Source organism: Paroedura picta, chromosome 4 (assembly GCF_049243985.1).
Source record: "Paroedura picta isolate Pp20150507F chromosome 4, Ppicta_v3.0, whole genome shotgun sequence".
Classification (NCBI taxonomy): domain Eukaryota; kingdom Metazoa; phylum Chordata; class Lepidosauria; order Squamata; family Gekkonidae; genus Paroedura; species Paroedura picta.
In genome coordinates, this window is record NC_135372.1 from 93,450,334 (window position 1) to 93,464,139 (window position 13,806).

The 13,806-nt window shown below is 43.5% G+C and overlaps 1 protein-coding gene across 9 annotated transcripts in view; it reads right to left on the minus strand.

Moving 5' to 3' along the window:
- The window catches only part of TEAD3 (TEA domain transcription factor 3), a 95,270-nt gene that overhangs the window by 20,539 nt on the left and 60,925 nt on the right, over positions 1–13,806 (minus strand). For 3 of the 9 annotated variants that reach the window (XM_077334282.1, XM_077334281.1, XM_077334288.1), the window contains 3 exons: positions 4,531–4,595; positions 475–537; positions 285–347 (listed from right to left, as the gene is read on the minus strand). In XM_077334282.1, coding sequence (XP_077190397.1) covers positions 285–347; positions 475–537; positions 4,531–4,595 — 191 coding nt within the window. The remainder of the gene's footprint in view (positions 1–284; positions 348–474; positions 538–4,530; positions 4,596–13,806) is intronic. The other 6 variants (XM_077334286.1, XM_077334284.1, XM_077334289.1 and 3 more) reach the window with 2 other exon arrangements.

Here is a 13,806-nt window from a genome sequence, read left to right on the forward strand (position 1 = left end):
TTTGTGTTAATTGATAGCTTTAATACCACTGCACATTCATTGTATTTGTTACACGCTGCTTTTAAATCTTATTTTTGAAAAGCATGAGATTAATTTTTTTTAAAGTTCTTATTATCCTTTCAAGCTTACTATTTCCTCAGGAGGATTTTGTAAACTTCTGGTCCCAGGAACAAAGGGAGGGGGGCAAAGACATAAAAAGGAAAAGATTGACAATCACAGGGCGAAGCGTGTTAGTTGCCAGCATGGCCATGGCTCAAAGGTGGGAAAGCCGGAGAAGCGCGTACCTTCAGTTTGGACTGAATCTCACGAGATTTCCTTCTGGCTAGAACCTGCAAGTGGCTAGAGACCTGCAGAGAGAAAAGCAGAAGGAGAGGGGAAAAACAGCAGAGCCGTCAACCAGAGGAAAGGAGAGGAAGGAGAGGGGGCTGCCCATGCTCACACACCACGGATGCATGGGCAGGATCTCTAACGTACCTTAATGCCAACCTGGTATTCTCGCACCTTCTTCCGAGCTAGAACCTGTATATGGCTGGACACCTAAGTCCCGCCAAGCCATTCAAAAAGGAAAACACAAACAGAATGAAGACATGATCCTACAGTGTTCTGTGTGACAAGAGTGCTTTAAGCACCAGGCCTCTTAAGACAGTTGAGGTTCCAGAGGAGCAGTATCAGCACATCAGAATGAATGGCAATCAATGCTGATCATAAGAATGTGGTCAAGCCCTCATCTAGAGGAAATGGGAATAACCCACAGAACATAAACTGATTTAAACTACAACACTTGGGTAGTTTAAGAAACAGCATCTTATTTTGCTCCCTGATGGCAAGCAGTGGCAGCTGCATCATGTACACTTACTACACATGGCTTCTGGAAGCATTCGCCTTTCGGATTCTGGGCTAATTAAAACATCACATTTGTGATGCTACAGATCTGTAGTATGGGTCTGCTCTCAACTGCTAGTCGAAGTCAGATGCACTATTTTTGCTTGCCTAAGCAAAAGAGAGAATTAATACCTTATGGACAATCCAGGATGGATGTTGAAAAATGTTCTCATTCAAAACCTGAAAAATCACAGTTCTCTCCAGCCCTAAAAGACTGGTGTTGCCATCCAGGAATCTAGAATATTTTTCTGTGGCATTGTCTCCAGGGAGGAAAAAAGAGGGCAGTTATTACTGCCGTCAGAATTTCAGAAGTTTACTCTTGCCACAGGAGTTACAAAATGTTAAGGACCCCAATCGTAGGAATAAAGGTATGGAATGTTCTCCAATTTATCACTAAATTAAGCAACCAGAATTCTGGAAGTAGGCATAAAGCTACCTTTATCTACCATCTCTATGTGACTTCTCTCTGGTTCGTCCAAGTCCCTAGGCTACTTCTGCAGAGCAGGATTTGCCACTTAGCCACAAAACTATATCTTGGAGAAGTAGGTAGCTTTGGACAGAAACCTATCTAGTATTTGGCAAAGATGTGCCTCCAGAAGGCATATTTGTGATTTAAGCATAGTTCTCCGCTATTAAAACAGGCTCTTGCATATGTTCCAAGGGGCTTTTTGATAGTTTTAAGAATGCTGAGGAAAAGACCAAGTACCCTAACCTATGGAGACTGGTGCTTCCCCTGTGTATAAACAGTAATCTGCTCCAATTGATCCCTTCTATGTTTCTAATAACATTGTATTATACTACAGCATCTCTACAATGATTAGCATTTTATGTGATGTATAATAAGTCAACAAGCAGGAAGGAAAAGTGAAATCTGCCCTTTTTCACAATATCTCACTCCCATTTATCAAAAAGTTATCATCGATTAAAGGAATTTAATTCTGTGGTATAAGATAGTTTTAAGTAACTTGTTGCCTTCAGTATTTGGCCTATTGCCAGCTGCTCCATGAAATCTGACATTACTAAAAACTCTTACAGAGTTTGTGGCTTGTCAAAGCATTCCTCCTATACACTGGAATCAGAATGTCATGGGGCACCAAATCTAGGAGCTGAACTTGGGTGTACTGAATAATGTCAGGCACAGATAAAATTCCCTAATGCCAAGGGTCCATAAGAACATTTCAGTCAAACATGAGCATAGTAGCACCTTCAGAAATCATCACAGATACGGGCTTGAGACTTACAGCTTCAAGGTCCAAGAATAATTCAAAGTCCAAGAAACAACAACAGATATAATCTCTGCAAATGGGTTTCAGACTGTTTCTCTACAAATCCAGCTTTCATCAATTTATGAATGGTGCATTCCATAAAATATCTTTCAGCCACGTCTAAAACCTGAACATTCTGGGTTTTTACAGCATGATGGTGCAGGGAGGAGAAAATGGATATAAGGAAGAACTCTCTCCCTTTCTGCACCCTTGGTTGCTGGGAGAATTACTTCACTGGCATTTCAGTTGCCTATGTGATTACACTCCTCAATCCATCACAGGATGCCAAATGTGCAAACCTGGAATACAGATAGAACTAGAACTAAATAAGAGACTGTTTATAATGGTTAGATATGTTACAGAGGTATTCTAGATAACGTGTTTGATTTGATTTCCTGTCAGACACTTCCTGGATTTCAAGAAAACATTTCTGTATCTTACGGATAGAGTATTCCTGCTGAACAATGACAACTGAAAGAAACACAGCCATTTCTGTATGAGGACTGTTTCAGCTCTCAGATATGCTTATCCAGTGGATCCTACCATAACAGCCCATATGTCTTCTCTGCCCCATGATTCCCTGGTGGTCTGAAGGGTAAAGCAAAAGCATTGTAGGACGGATGCATGCATTACCTCCCTTCAGTTCCATTTCCTGCATTTCCAACTGGACTACAAAGGCACTGAATCCAAATGTTGGGAGAACCCCATGGTCAAAGGCCAACAAAGACCCAGCAGCGATCTCCGGTTTGAGGTGCTTTTTGTGCAATCAGCCACTCTAATTCATATAAAGAGGAAGTGTGATCTGCATTGCCCCCATGATGTTATTGGTTGTAGTCCACTTTTGGGTCTCTCTCACAAAATCTTTTACCTCATTAAAACTGAAGTCTCACAACAGATTTTTTCCTGACCATTATTTTGTGTCTTTTGCCTTAAGCAGCTTTTGAAATAAATCGCCAATGCATATCAACTTGAACCAGTGGACCCATGCAGGTATTCACTTAGGCATGTTTATTTCCCCTGCTAGCAGGAATTAAAAACTTCTGATACCAAAACCTGGTAATTCACAATCCCATTTCAGGGTCCCCTCCATTTCAAAAAGTACCACCAGGCAGTGCTTCTCCAGGGGGACAGAGAGGCTTACGGAGTGGCCATGTGGCTGCCAGCCAGCCAAGAGGGAGTTGCTCTGCAATCCCTTCTGGTACTTTGCTCTCCAGGTGTCCTGCAGGGAACGGATGCCAAAAATCTATGATGGCACTAAGGTGCCAAGGGATAAGAAAAAGTGGAAGCAGAGGGGCACTTGCCTCATTGGCAAGATGATCAGTGCAGATGGGCAGCCTTTTCTGCTGTTGAGGATGTCAGGCTGTTTTAAGATGCCCTGGTACATGATCTTTGTTCACACAACGCTGAGCAGGAATGTGGTACTCTCCCTGTTTAGGTACCCTCACCTGGATGGCCCAGGTTAGTCCAATCTCATTAGATCCTGGAAGCTGAGCAAGATCGGCCCTGATTAGTAATGAGATGGGAGAGCATCAAGGAAGACTAGAACTGCTACATAGCACCAGGAAATGGCAAATCATCTCTGAATGTTTCTTGCCTTCGAAACCCTTTGGGTCAGCTGCAACTTGATAGTTTCTACCACCTCCACCCGTTTGGGACTGCTGGGACCACATGAAGGCACTGTTGTCCCACATCTGTGGAAGAGCTGTGCAGTTCACAGCCAATATTTGGACCTGACTTCAGGTGCAGCACATGTCCTGGCCCCCATCAGGTGGAATGATCTCCCGGGAAAGCTGAGGACCCTGATGGAACTGTCCCTTCCAGATTTTGGGGCTACACCCTATAAAGTTAACTGATTCTGGGGGAGAGTCCGGGTAAGTTGGATAATAAAAGAGGCTCACTCATTTACTCTGGTCATACAATCCAAAGTTTAGGGTTCTTCCAGTTAAGCTCAACCTGGTTCTGAATGAGAATTTTTAGAAGCCTCTGCTCACAGTTGTCAAGATGGCCCTCTTCCTACAGCAGCTTCCAAGCAAAGAGGCAAACCATCAATCAGGCAGATGTTGCCTCTCATAACACTTATCTGAGACGAGCAACTACTATCCACACCAGGAAGAAAAAAATGGACAAAACATGGTGTAGCATGGAACTGACAGCACACTGGGGCACTGAGCCAGAAGAAGAGCCTCAAAGTCACAAGTCTCCCTTTCATGTTAGAGTCTAGCTGAGGCATCCATCCCCAAACTCAAGGATAAATCAATTCTGGAAATGGAATGTGCAGGAACGCATGCTCACACATACACAAATGATCTCAGTGGGCCATCAAAGGGTACTCCTTCTCGATACCATTACACTCATTTGGGATAAGCATCAAGGACGCCTTTACCTGTTTCCTTGTCCGTGTTTTCCCCGTCCGTAACTTGATGTACCTTGCTATTAATTCATTGCGACCTAAAACAAACAAAATAAACAGAAGCCAGATGAAAGTGAGAATCTTGCCTCTAAGCCCTTCTTTAAAATCTCAAGTGTATGGAAGCCCAAGTTTAACTTCCTCTGCATGCTCAGTCTATAAACAATACAGGACTTCTGGGCCAATGACATTTTACCAGAAGGTGGCACTACTACAACAATTGTCAAAATGTACAGGGCAGTCAGAAAAATCTGAGCCTAAAGCTCTGCTTGTTTATACAGTGAACAAGACACCTACAACCCTCCACAGGGATAGCTGAAACTGAATGATGTACATTGTACACGCAAAGCAGGATTCAAACATGGGACACCCAGAAACCTAGCGTGAAAGCCACTGCTCCCATTGTGTTCGTTACAGGATTTCCTCCCACTGTCTTGGGAGGGGTTGAAGACTAAGATGACATTACTGAGGACCGGAATGCTTCTTGCCCAATTCCACTGCACTCCATATGCTCAGCATGAATTAGTCCTTGATGCTTAATTCCAGAACATCTAAGAGATTTCCCTGGCCTTCTCTCATATGACTCCAGAAAGATATAGCAATATCTAGGGTTCAAAGAACAGATAAAGGCATGGATGGAGTTTTCCACCCAGAGTTTGGGGTTCAGTTTTATGGAATGCTACAGGACACACTCCCTACACAATGTTTTAAGTGGCACTGGCCGTTTAAAAAGCACTTCCCATCCTCCTTGTCCTAATTTGAAGCAGAAGAGCTTTTGCTCCACATTTTACAAGCCAGCTGTGGCCAATCTAAATTCAAACGTCAGAGCAGCTGGGAGCTTTCTTTTCCCTGGTCCCCTCCCCTCTGAACACAGTGGGGGTGGGAGTGAGAATGGAGGAGGGAAGCACGCCAGATTTGTTTTAATGGACCAGATGGCGGTGGCTGAAGCTGGTTGGAATGCCCTTGCAGTTAGCTCCATGGGCCTTTTAAAAAAAATGTAGAAACCTGAAATAACGGTAGTTGTTCTGGCAGTGCCCACTGCCCTGTGTTCTTTTCAAGGCAGCTTTGAGAACAGACCTCTCTGCAAATTCCCCCTCCCATCCGCCCCCATGCTTCAACAGACAAGACCAGGTGCTCAAAAGGGTCAAACAGCACCATATGACAGAGACAGAGAAGATGGTGCCATATACTGAAGTTAACAATGCCATCCCTTTTTTTAAAAAGCACAGCTGGACAGTCCGTCAAACTCAAGGCATGTCACTTGACACGTGTTGTTCCTGACAGGGGCAGGTCTCAGAGAACTTGTTTTCTCCTTACTGGGTGGGAGGGGGGGATCACCACAGCTTCATAAATCTAAGAGTGGGTCTCTTTACAGTTAAGCAAACAGATACTTTCTAGCCTGTGAGGCCAAGCAGCAGACCCCTGAATTTGCACAGGGCTGTCAATGTCACTATTGCAGGTACAGCCAAATCACAAATACTCATGTTACTATGCTGTATTTAATCACCCCGTACCCTTGTCACATAAATGCACAGAGGAAAATGGGGAGAACTACTCAAAAGAACTGGTGTGAATGCTTCAAGAACCATACTTGGTTTCTTGATTGACAGCATGATTCCCTGAATTCCTCTTTCTGTTCCCACATGAATTTTAGGATAAAAAAGATTTACTGGAGACAGGGAGACTCAATGCTATATCCTGAGATATTAGTACTTTCTCCCCTCTAGAGCTCATCTCAACCAGCCATTCTGTTGTCATTCTGTCTGGTAATACTCACTTTCAGCCATATACCAGTTTTTTTTAATGAATCAAACTGTCCATTACTCATTGAAATAATCACATCTATTGTAATAGTAATGGTGCCACAATTCCATGTGTCCAGGTATTTATTTAGCTATTCTAAACATTTTTAAGCTGCCTTCCTGCCCAACTTAGGGTTTGTAAAGCAGATAACAATAAAACATGAAAATCAGATTTAAAACCACAGCTAAATGTATAAAAACAATTTTAAACAATTAAAACACATAAATGGGATGAAGTTACAGGGCAGTGTAACTCAAGCGTGCCTCCATATGGGCCCTCCCCTGTATTTCCAAGACCCTTAGTGTGGTTATGCCTCCACAGCCAAGTCCTCCTGTTCTGATCCAAAACTCACGTTAGGCACAAGCAGAGGTTGGCTACGCATGACCTAAGGCCATTTTGATGAACAGCTATGTAAATAACACACAGACATAGCTAATTTTACTGACTACCCACATTCAATTTGCCTCTTTCCCCCACTGTATTCCATATGCATATTAGCCATTCATTAGTAACTAGAGTGCTTTGAACAATTCCTTATGATTGGATCTCTTCCACATGGGATCTGACATCACATTCTATCAAAGCAATATTTTCTGCCCAGAGAGGAAGTATTTTAACTCAGGATGTCCTGCTCCTGTACTGACTGACTCACTGTTTCCATGCATGCACACTGTATGCCTACCACCACCATGGAGAAAAGAACCTGGTTCTAAAACAAATGACTTGTATGGACTTACTTATAGGCATTTTGTTTCTTAGCATAAGGCAGGCCTACCTGAGTTAAAAAAGAAATGTGTTCACGATTACACAAAAAAAAGTTTGTGGTGTCTCTTTGATAGACCGCTTGCTCACTTTTTCCATATATTTCTGCTGCAGGGCTGTTGAGATGATGGCAGCACTCATGTCTGTAGAAATCGCCAAGGACTGTTAAGCCTTAGTCTTCCTGGCTCAGGCCTTATTTAAGGCTACAGCTGTTAATGGCAGCAACACCAGAACATGCCACCATGTGCATGCTAAAGGGCAGCACACAAAGGAGTTGGTCCTTTGCTAAGGGACTTGCCAAAACTGGAAGGCCTTGAGGATGACTGGCCATTATAACTAGATTGAGTACTAAATTTCTCTCCATTTAACTGGTTTACCAGATTGCTGATCTGAGACATTTAGAAGCACTTAAGTCTATGCTGACAGTTTTCTGTGGTCTGCTTTTTGGATGACTGACTTTGGCAAATGAGCTCACTGATTAATGATTTCACGGTATTAACTAAATTATCTTGGTTAATATTGTTCACCTTTTAAATATGCTTCTTTTAAGTGTCTTAACCTATCATTTTACTGATTGGATGGATGCATATTGACCATCTCCATTTACTATTTATTGTATGCCCATAAGGTACATCTGTCAGGTAGCTATGCTTCTCTAGAGAGTAATAGAGAAAGGAGCCTGTCCTTAGCAAGGCAACAGCAGCAACCGTCCATTCATGTTGCTGGGATCTCTATCAATCCCCCTCAACTTTGAACTGCTGAGAACAGCACAATAGGGAAAGATGAGAGACCATCTACAGCCACCATCATACTGTGTTCACCACCATGCTGAGATTCCATCTACCATCATGACCAAGACCTGCCAAAGTAGTGGTAGCAAATACCGATGAAACACGTTTTTGCCTTCACTTCTTCTTCACATGTTTCTTCAGCACTTAGCTGAACTGCATCTAGCATAAGAGAACCCGCTCTTTCTGCAAGAACTTCCTTACATCATCATGAGTTGTTAACCCAATCTGTAGCCGCACGGGGGTTCAAGGTGTGGCTCTTCAGTGGCTACAGTCCTTCCTCCAGGGCCAGAGGGTGGTGTTAGGGGAGAGAACATCCCAACAGCATTCCCTGCATGTGTTAATTAGGAAACAATTAGAGAATTGCTGTTGCTACTGCTTTGTTACCTTGCCAGAAAACCTCACTTCAGGGGCTATAGGTACTTCATTGTGATCTGCTCTTTCCAAAATGCCATGAACGAGACTGTATAGCTGCTCTAGTGTCTCTGTAAACTGTCATTAGGGAAGGAACCACTTCAAGCTGTTAAGAGATAATCAGGGCACTGGTCTGAAGGCTTCTGGTAGCCAAGCAAGTGAACTTGCAGGCAAGACTGGCCAATGAATTGTTCAAATCAAAACAGGTGAGAGTCAGGTGGGACTACACTGGCTCCCTGTGTCACCAGCTGATCAAGTAAGCTCCAATATCAACCTGTCACGATTGGCAGTGGCAGCATGGAACTGTAATAGAGTACCTCCCTCTATTAACAAACCATTGAAATACAACAGAGAGCTTAGATCTCATTGCTAGAGTTCCTGATTCCCAAACGCATAGTGCCTTAAAGAAAAAAACATATCTTCGTTGCTGTTTTGTCCACACAAACTATCCATGGTGGGATCATGCAACTTTTAATCAGCTGCTTTATGGATGACTGCAGGCCAGTTTGGTGCAGTCATTAGAGAGCCAGTCTAGGATCATGGACACCCAGGTTCAAACCCACTCTGTTGTAGAAGTTTGCTGTATGACTTCAGACCAGTCACATACACTCAGCCTAATGTACTTCACAAAATATTTGTCAGGATAACGAAGAAGAAGGGAGAATGCTGCAAGCTACTTTGCTTCCTCATGGGAGAAAAGTACAGAATAAGTAAAGTAAATGCTACCTTCAGATAACTTGCAATAATTGACTTCAGCACTATCAGTGCTTGGTATTTTACCAAGCTGGTATAGTTGATCAGACAACAGCTACCTTCTGAACCCAACCAGGGGTCCATGGCCTTTCTCCTCCTTCCTTAATGGACTTGGCCACAAGCTAAGGAAAGGGCTGCCTCTGCTCAGAGGGCTTGGTGGGTAGGCTGTGGGTGTGAAAATCAAAGTGGGGGAGTTGGTTGTGGTTGGTATGGGGGTCCAGGCTGTCCTCTCAGCTCCTGCCCTTCCTTGCAGCCTACTAGAGCTGCCCTAATAGTAAAGGTGAGGGGGGGGGGAGTAAAAGGAAGGCAAAGGGTACAGATGGTGATGTCACTTCTGGTGACATTTCACTTCCAAGGGCATGATAGGGAGGCATGGCCAGCTGACATCACTTCCGCGGATCCTTGAAGCCTGAAAATTTGTCTCAGTGGCTCCTCCACAGTTAAAAGGTTGAAAAATGCTGTTCAGGAGGTATTAAGCCTCAGACTATCAAAGGATGCCACAGTTCTTTTGTTTCATATGCCTCTCTCCAGGAGTCAGTAGTGACCATTGCAGGACTGTCAGGGAACTCAATTAGATGGGCCATTGTTATGATTCACTCTTGTGATTATGTCTTTATATTTAATTAAAGTTTGTAGTAGTTCATGGCAACACACAAGGGTAAGTATTAAGAGTATCAAAATTCACATGTAACTTCTATGCAACTTTCCCCTTTTCTTGCCAACAGATCACACTGATGCCAAGTTTCAGCAAGACAAGGTACACATTTGTGTATACAATTACATGACCAATTCTCTGCTACATTTTAGCTGCTCTAAAATCAGGTCCATTCTGCACGACTTTAATATAGCACTAGCCTTACATTTTGTTTTCGCCACTAAAACTACGTTCCGCATGACGTCGTGAGCAATCTGCAACATTCCTGCAACACTAGCGCGAAAATCGCTTCATTGTAGCGATTTCCGGGGAATCCAGAAAAGTGGATTCACCCTCAGAAAATCGCTACACTCCTGCCAACAACCTGCAACACTTGCGAAAAAGACCTGTGTGTTCTCAATGTAGCGGTTGCAACAAAGTCCCTCCCCCTGGCTCTCTCCTCTGAACTTCCGGTGAAGCGATCGCCATTTTTTTTCCTCGGAGCGAGCGGGGAAAGCAACGAACCAGTGAGGCTTCATTCACCCAAAGAGGCTTCTCCAGCTACAGTCCCTCCACAGAAGTGCTTTAAAGCTCCCCAAGCACAACACAGCCCCGTTCGCCAGTTCCCTCTAATTTCGGCCAAAAATCGCACCCGTGCAGGGAGGGGGTTTCCCATGGGGGAGCATGGTAATGATGAGTCGCCAGCTCACAAGCCAGGTAGATGGGTCTCTACGTTAGGAAGATTCAAGGCATATTTGTTGAAACGTGTGTGTGTATGTGTTTTTTTAAACTGTGCTTAAAGGGAAAGGGGCTTTTCGGGAGCATGATAACAACCGCCCATTGGTTGTTGTTCTGTTTGATTGATGGCCAGGGGTGGGAACAAGCACAGAAAAAATCGCTTCCTTTCTAGCGATTCCTGCGAGACCGGAAACCTGTGAGGAACGAATGAAACGCTACTGGATTCCACTACAAATGAAGGTATGCGGAACGCCGAGATTCCACTATTTAAAATAGCGTTATTGCTTTGTGAAACCAATTGGCAACATTGGTCCTTGTGCAGAATGGGCCTCAGTGTGGTCAAATGAACAGACAGCTGGATTTGAATGGGGAATGTTCGGCTTTTATCAATCATATTTTAATCCTACTTTTCTTCCAAGGAGTGTAGAGTGACACATGTAGCATCTCCCCCTGCTCCATGTTATCCCTCCCAACAAATGTGAAAGGTGGATTAGCCTGAAGGATATTGACTGGCTCAAAGAGACCCAGTGAGCATTATCTTTGTAGGGATTTAAACCCAGATCTCTAACTCTCTAACCAAGGGGTGTACATTTGGATACTTCTCGTCTGAATATATATCCAAAAAACACCAGAGATATATTTGGTATTTTCAAAATACCAGTAATTGGCTCACAAATATTTCTGAAAATATTTGGGAATATCAGAATGGCATTTTAAGGCTGCCAGGTTTGTTTTTCATCATTTAACAGGTTTCTTGGGCAGGAAGGGGGAAGGGAGGCAGGTCTCCCAGGCAATGGGATCAGATGTTATGGGGAGCAGCTGTAACCATGATGATTCTTTTGCAGCCCTCCATGGCTCTCTGAGAATGGGCAAAGAGAATCAAAAGCTTGGCAGTTCTGGAGCCAATGCTGGTGGTGCTGCTACTTTGGATTTTTGCAGTCTGCCTCTGAAGACCTTCGTATTCTATGCCTGGACATCTTCAGCACTGCTTTGCCCACAGTGGACTATGTGTTATTTGATATATTATTTCAAGTTTTTACGTGTCGTTCTTAAAAAGGTTTGTGCTGTTTCAGTGCGTTCTTTTAAAATCTTTAACTGCTTTGCATTTTCAAAAGGGTTTTTTTTTTAAGTTTGTGTTTGATAAACGGGGGCTTCCAACTTCTTACTCTATTAATTTACTTTTTTGTATTATTCTGGTTCTGGTTTTACAGTCTTCTATAATTATTTTAAAGGTCTTTCTTCTGTGGAAAGTTGAGTTGTTGGGCTTTCCTGTTGCTCAGACTTAAAATGAAGCATAGCCTAGTGCAGCATCTGGCTTTCTTTGGTGAAGTAAACCAGGAGGACAGAATGAGAAAAAGGAGAGGAGTGCAGCAGGGCTCTTGGGGGAAAGACGAAGCAAAAGACTAGCAGGGCAGAAGGGGAGAGCTGCAGCTTTCTCCCCATCTGTATGGAGGCTTGCCCCACAGCAATCTTCTACCACCAGTTTTCGTTCTTCACTGCTTGTAGAAGTACCTGAGGCAGGCACTGGTACCAGGGCAAGGCACCCACCCTCCCAGCAGTTGTGACTCAGCACCAGGGGGTGGAGCTGCCTGCACTGTCCTTTGGCTGAACTTGGGGGAACAAGAGTCTTGAGGGGGTCCCAGAGGATGCTGGAGGAACTGGAGGTGAGACTAAGCATCCCTTCTCCAGTTCCTCCAGAATCTAGCAGGCTTTCTGAGGTCAGGGAAGAGGAGACACTGGAGATAGCACAAGATGAAAAGAGAGGCGTACCTAGAAATGCTACCATCTAAACTCCTTCTTTCCTTGGGCATCTCCTTCAGCATCCCCAGACACATATGTCTGCCCTGAGTTCCCCACAGGTGGCTGCGCCTACTAATAAATGTGGGTGCCCCTAATCCTCCTATAAAAACCCTGTCCACTTTCCTCCCTCAGAGGCAAGATTTGCTCTCAGTTTCTTTCCCTTTACTAACTTATGCATCTTAGTAATGTGTTTTCTTCTTTACTGAAGAACTCAGGGAGTCCCACCCTATCTCCAGGTATCTGAGGGAAGGATTGGAAGCCCTCTTTATCTTAAATAACTGAATGTCATTCAAGGTATTTTGAAATTAAAAATTAAAATGTTTCATTTAACATAGAGGGGGAAGATCAGGTGAAACTACAGGTTGAAAATTTCTGAGGTAACTCAATATAGATAATTCAAGTAAAATCAGTACAAGCAAATACTTTAGCTTTTATGTTTCAGGCTAATGAGAATTTCTTAAGCTAGTCAGTTAGTTAAATCTTTATGTTGAAAGGCTTTTGTTCCACTGTATTCCCAAACACTCTAGAATGCTTTGAGTAATCTCTAACTCTTTTGATTTTCAGAAGGTTGGTACACTCTTTTTAGAACCCAAACCCCTTCTCTTAGAACAATACTCATCTTCAGTTTTTACCTGACTCTTAAGGTCACTAAAGACAGTTTCTAACCAAACCAAACCAGGAATCTCTGCACTCTTCAAAATTAACTCTGTTTGACTAGGTAGGGAAGTTCTCCTCTCACTCAAAGATCTATTTCTTTTCTTTGGCCCAGATAGGGTCTCCATCTAACTACCCATTCATCCTTGCCAACTTTCCTCAGTTCTTCTGTCTGTGTTAAACTGCTCTTAAGTCAGAGCTGAATTCCAAAATGGTCAGTACTCAACTCTTCTCAGCTAGATTCAAATCAGATTGAATCCTCCACAGCATCCAGTTCATAAGTCTTTCTCTGCTCAGCTGATACTAACTAGCTAGATATCTGGGAACAGCCTGTCACTCAAGGTTCTTTGGCTCTATGAAAAATTAACACCTTCATAGTTCTTTCTGTTTATATAGCACTTCTAAGCTTTTAAAAGTATAGTGCCACACCACTACAATCTGGAAGCAATTCCAGAAAATGGAGGGGTCTCTCTTTTGTACAGTGCCAGCGTTAGGATCCATTAAGGGAAAGAGTCATCTCTTGATGACTGGACTCAGGAACCATTTCAAAAAGTACCACCAGGCAGTGCTTCTCCAGGGGGACAGAGAGGCTTACAGAGTGGCCATGTGGCTGCCAGCCAGCCAAGAGGGAGTTGCTCTGCAATCCAATCCCTTCTGGTACTTTGCTCTCATAGAATCATAGAATCATAGAGTTGGAAGGGGCCATACAGGCCATCTAGTCCAACCCCCTGCTCAACGCAGGATTAGCCCTAAGCAGCCTAAAGCATCCAAGAAAAGTGTGTATCCAACCTTTGCTTGAAGACTGCCAGTGAGGGGGAGCTCACCACCTCCTTAGGCAGCCTATTCCACTGCTGAACTACTCTGACTGTGAAAAATTTTTTCCTGATATCTAGCCTATATCGTTGT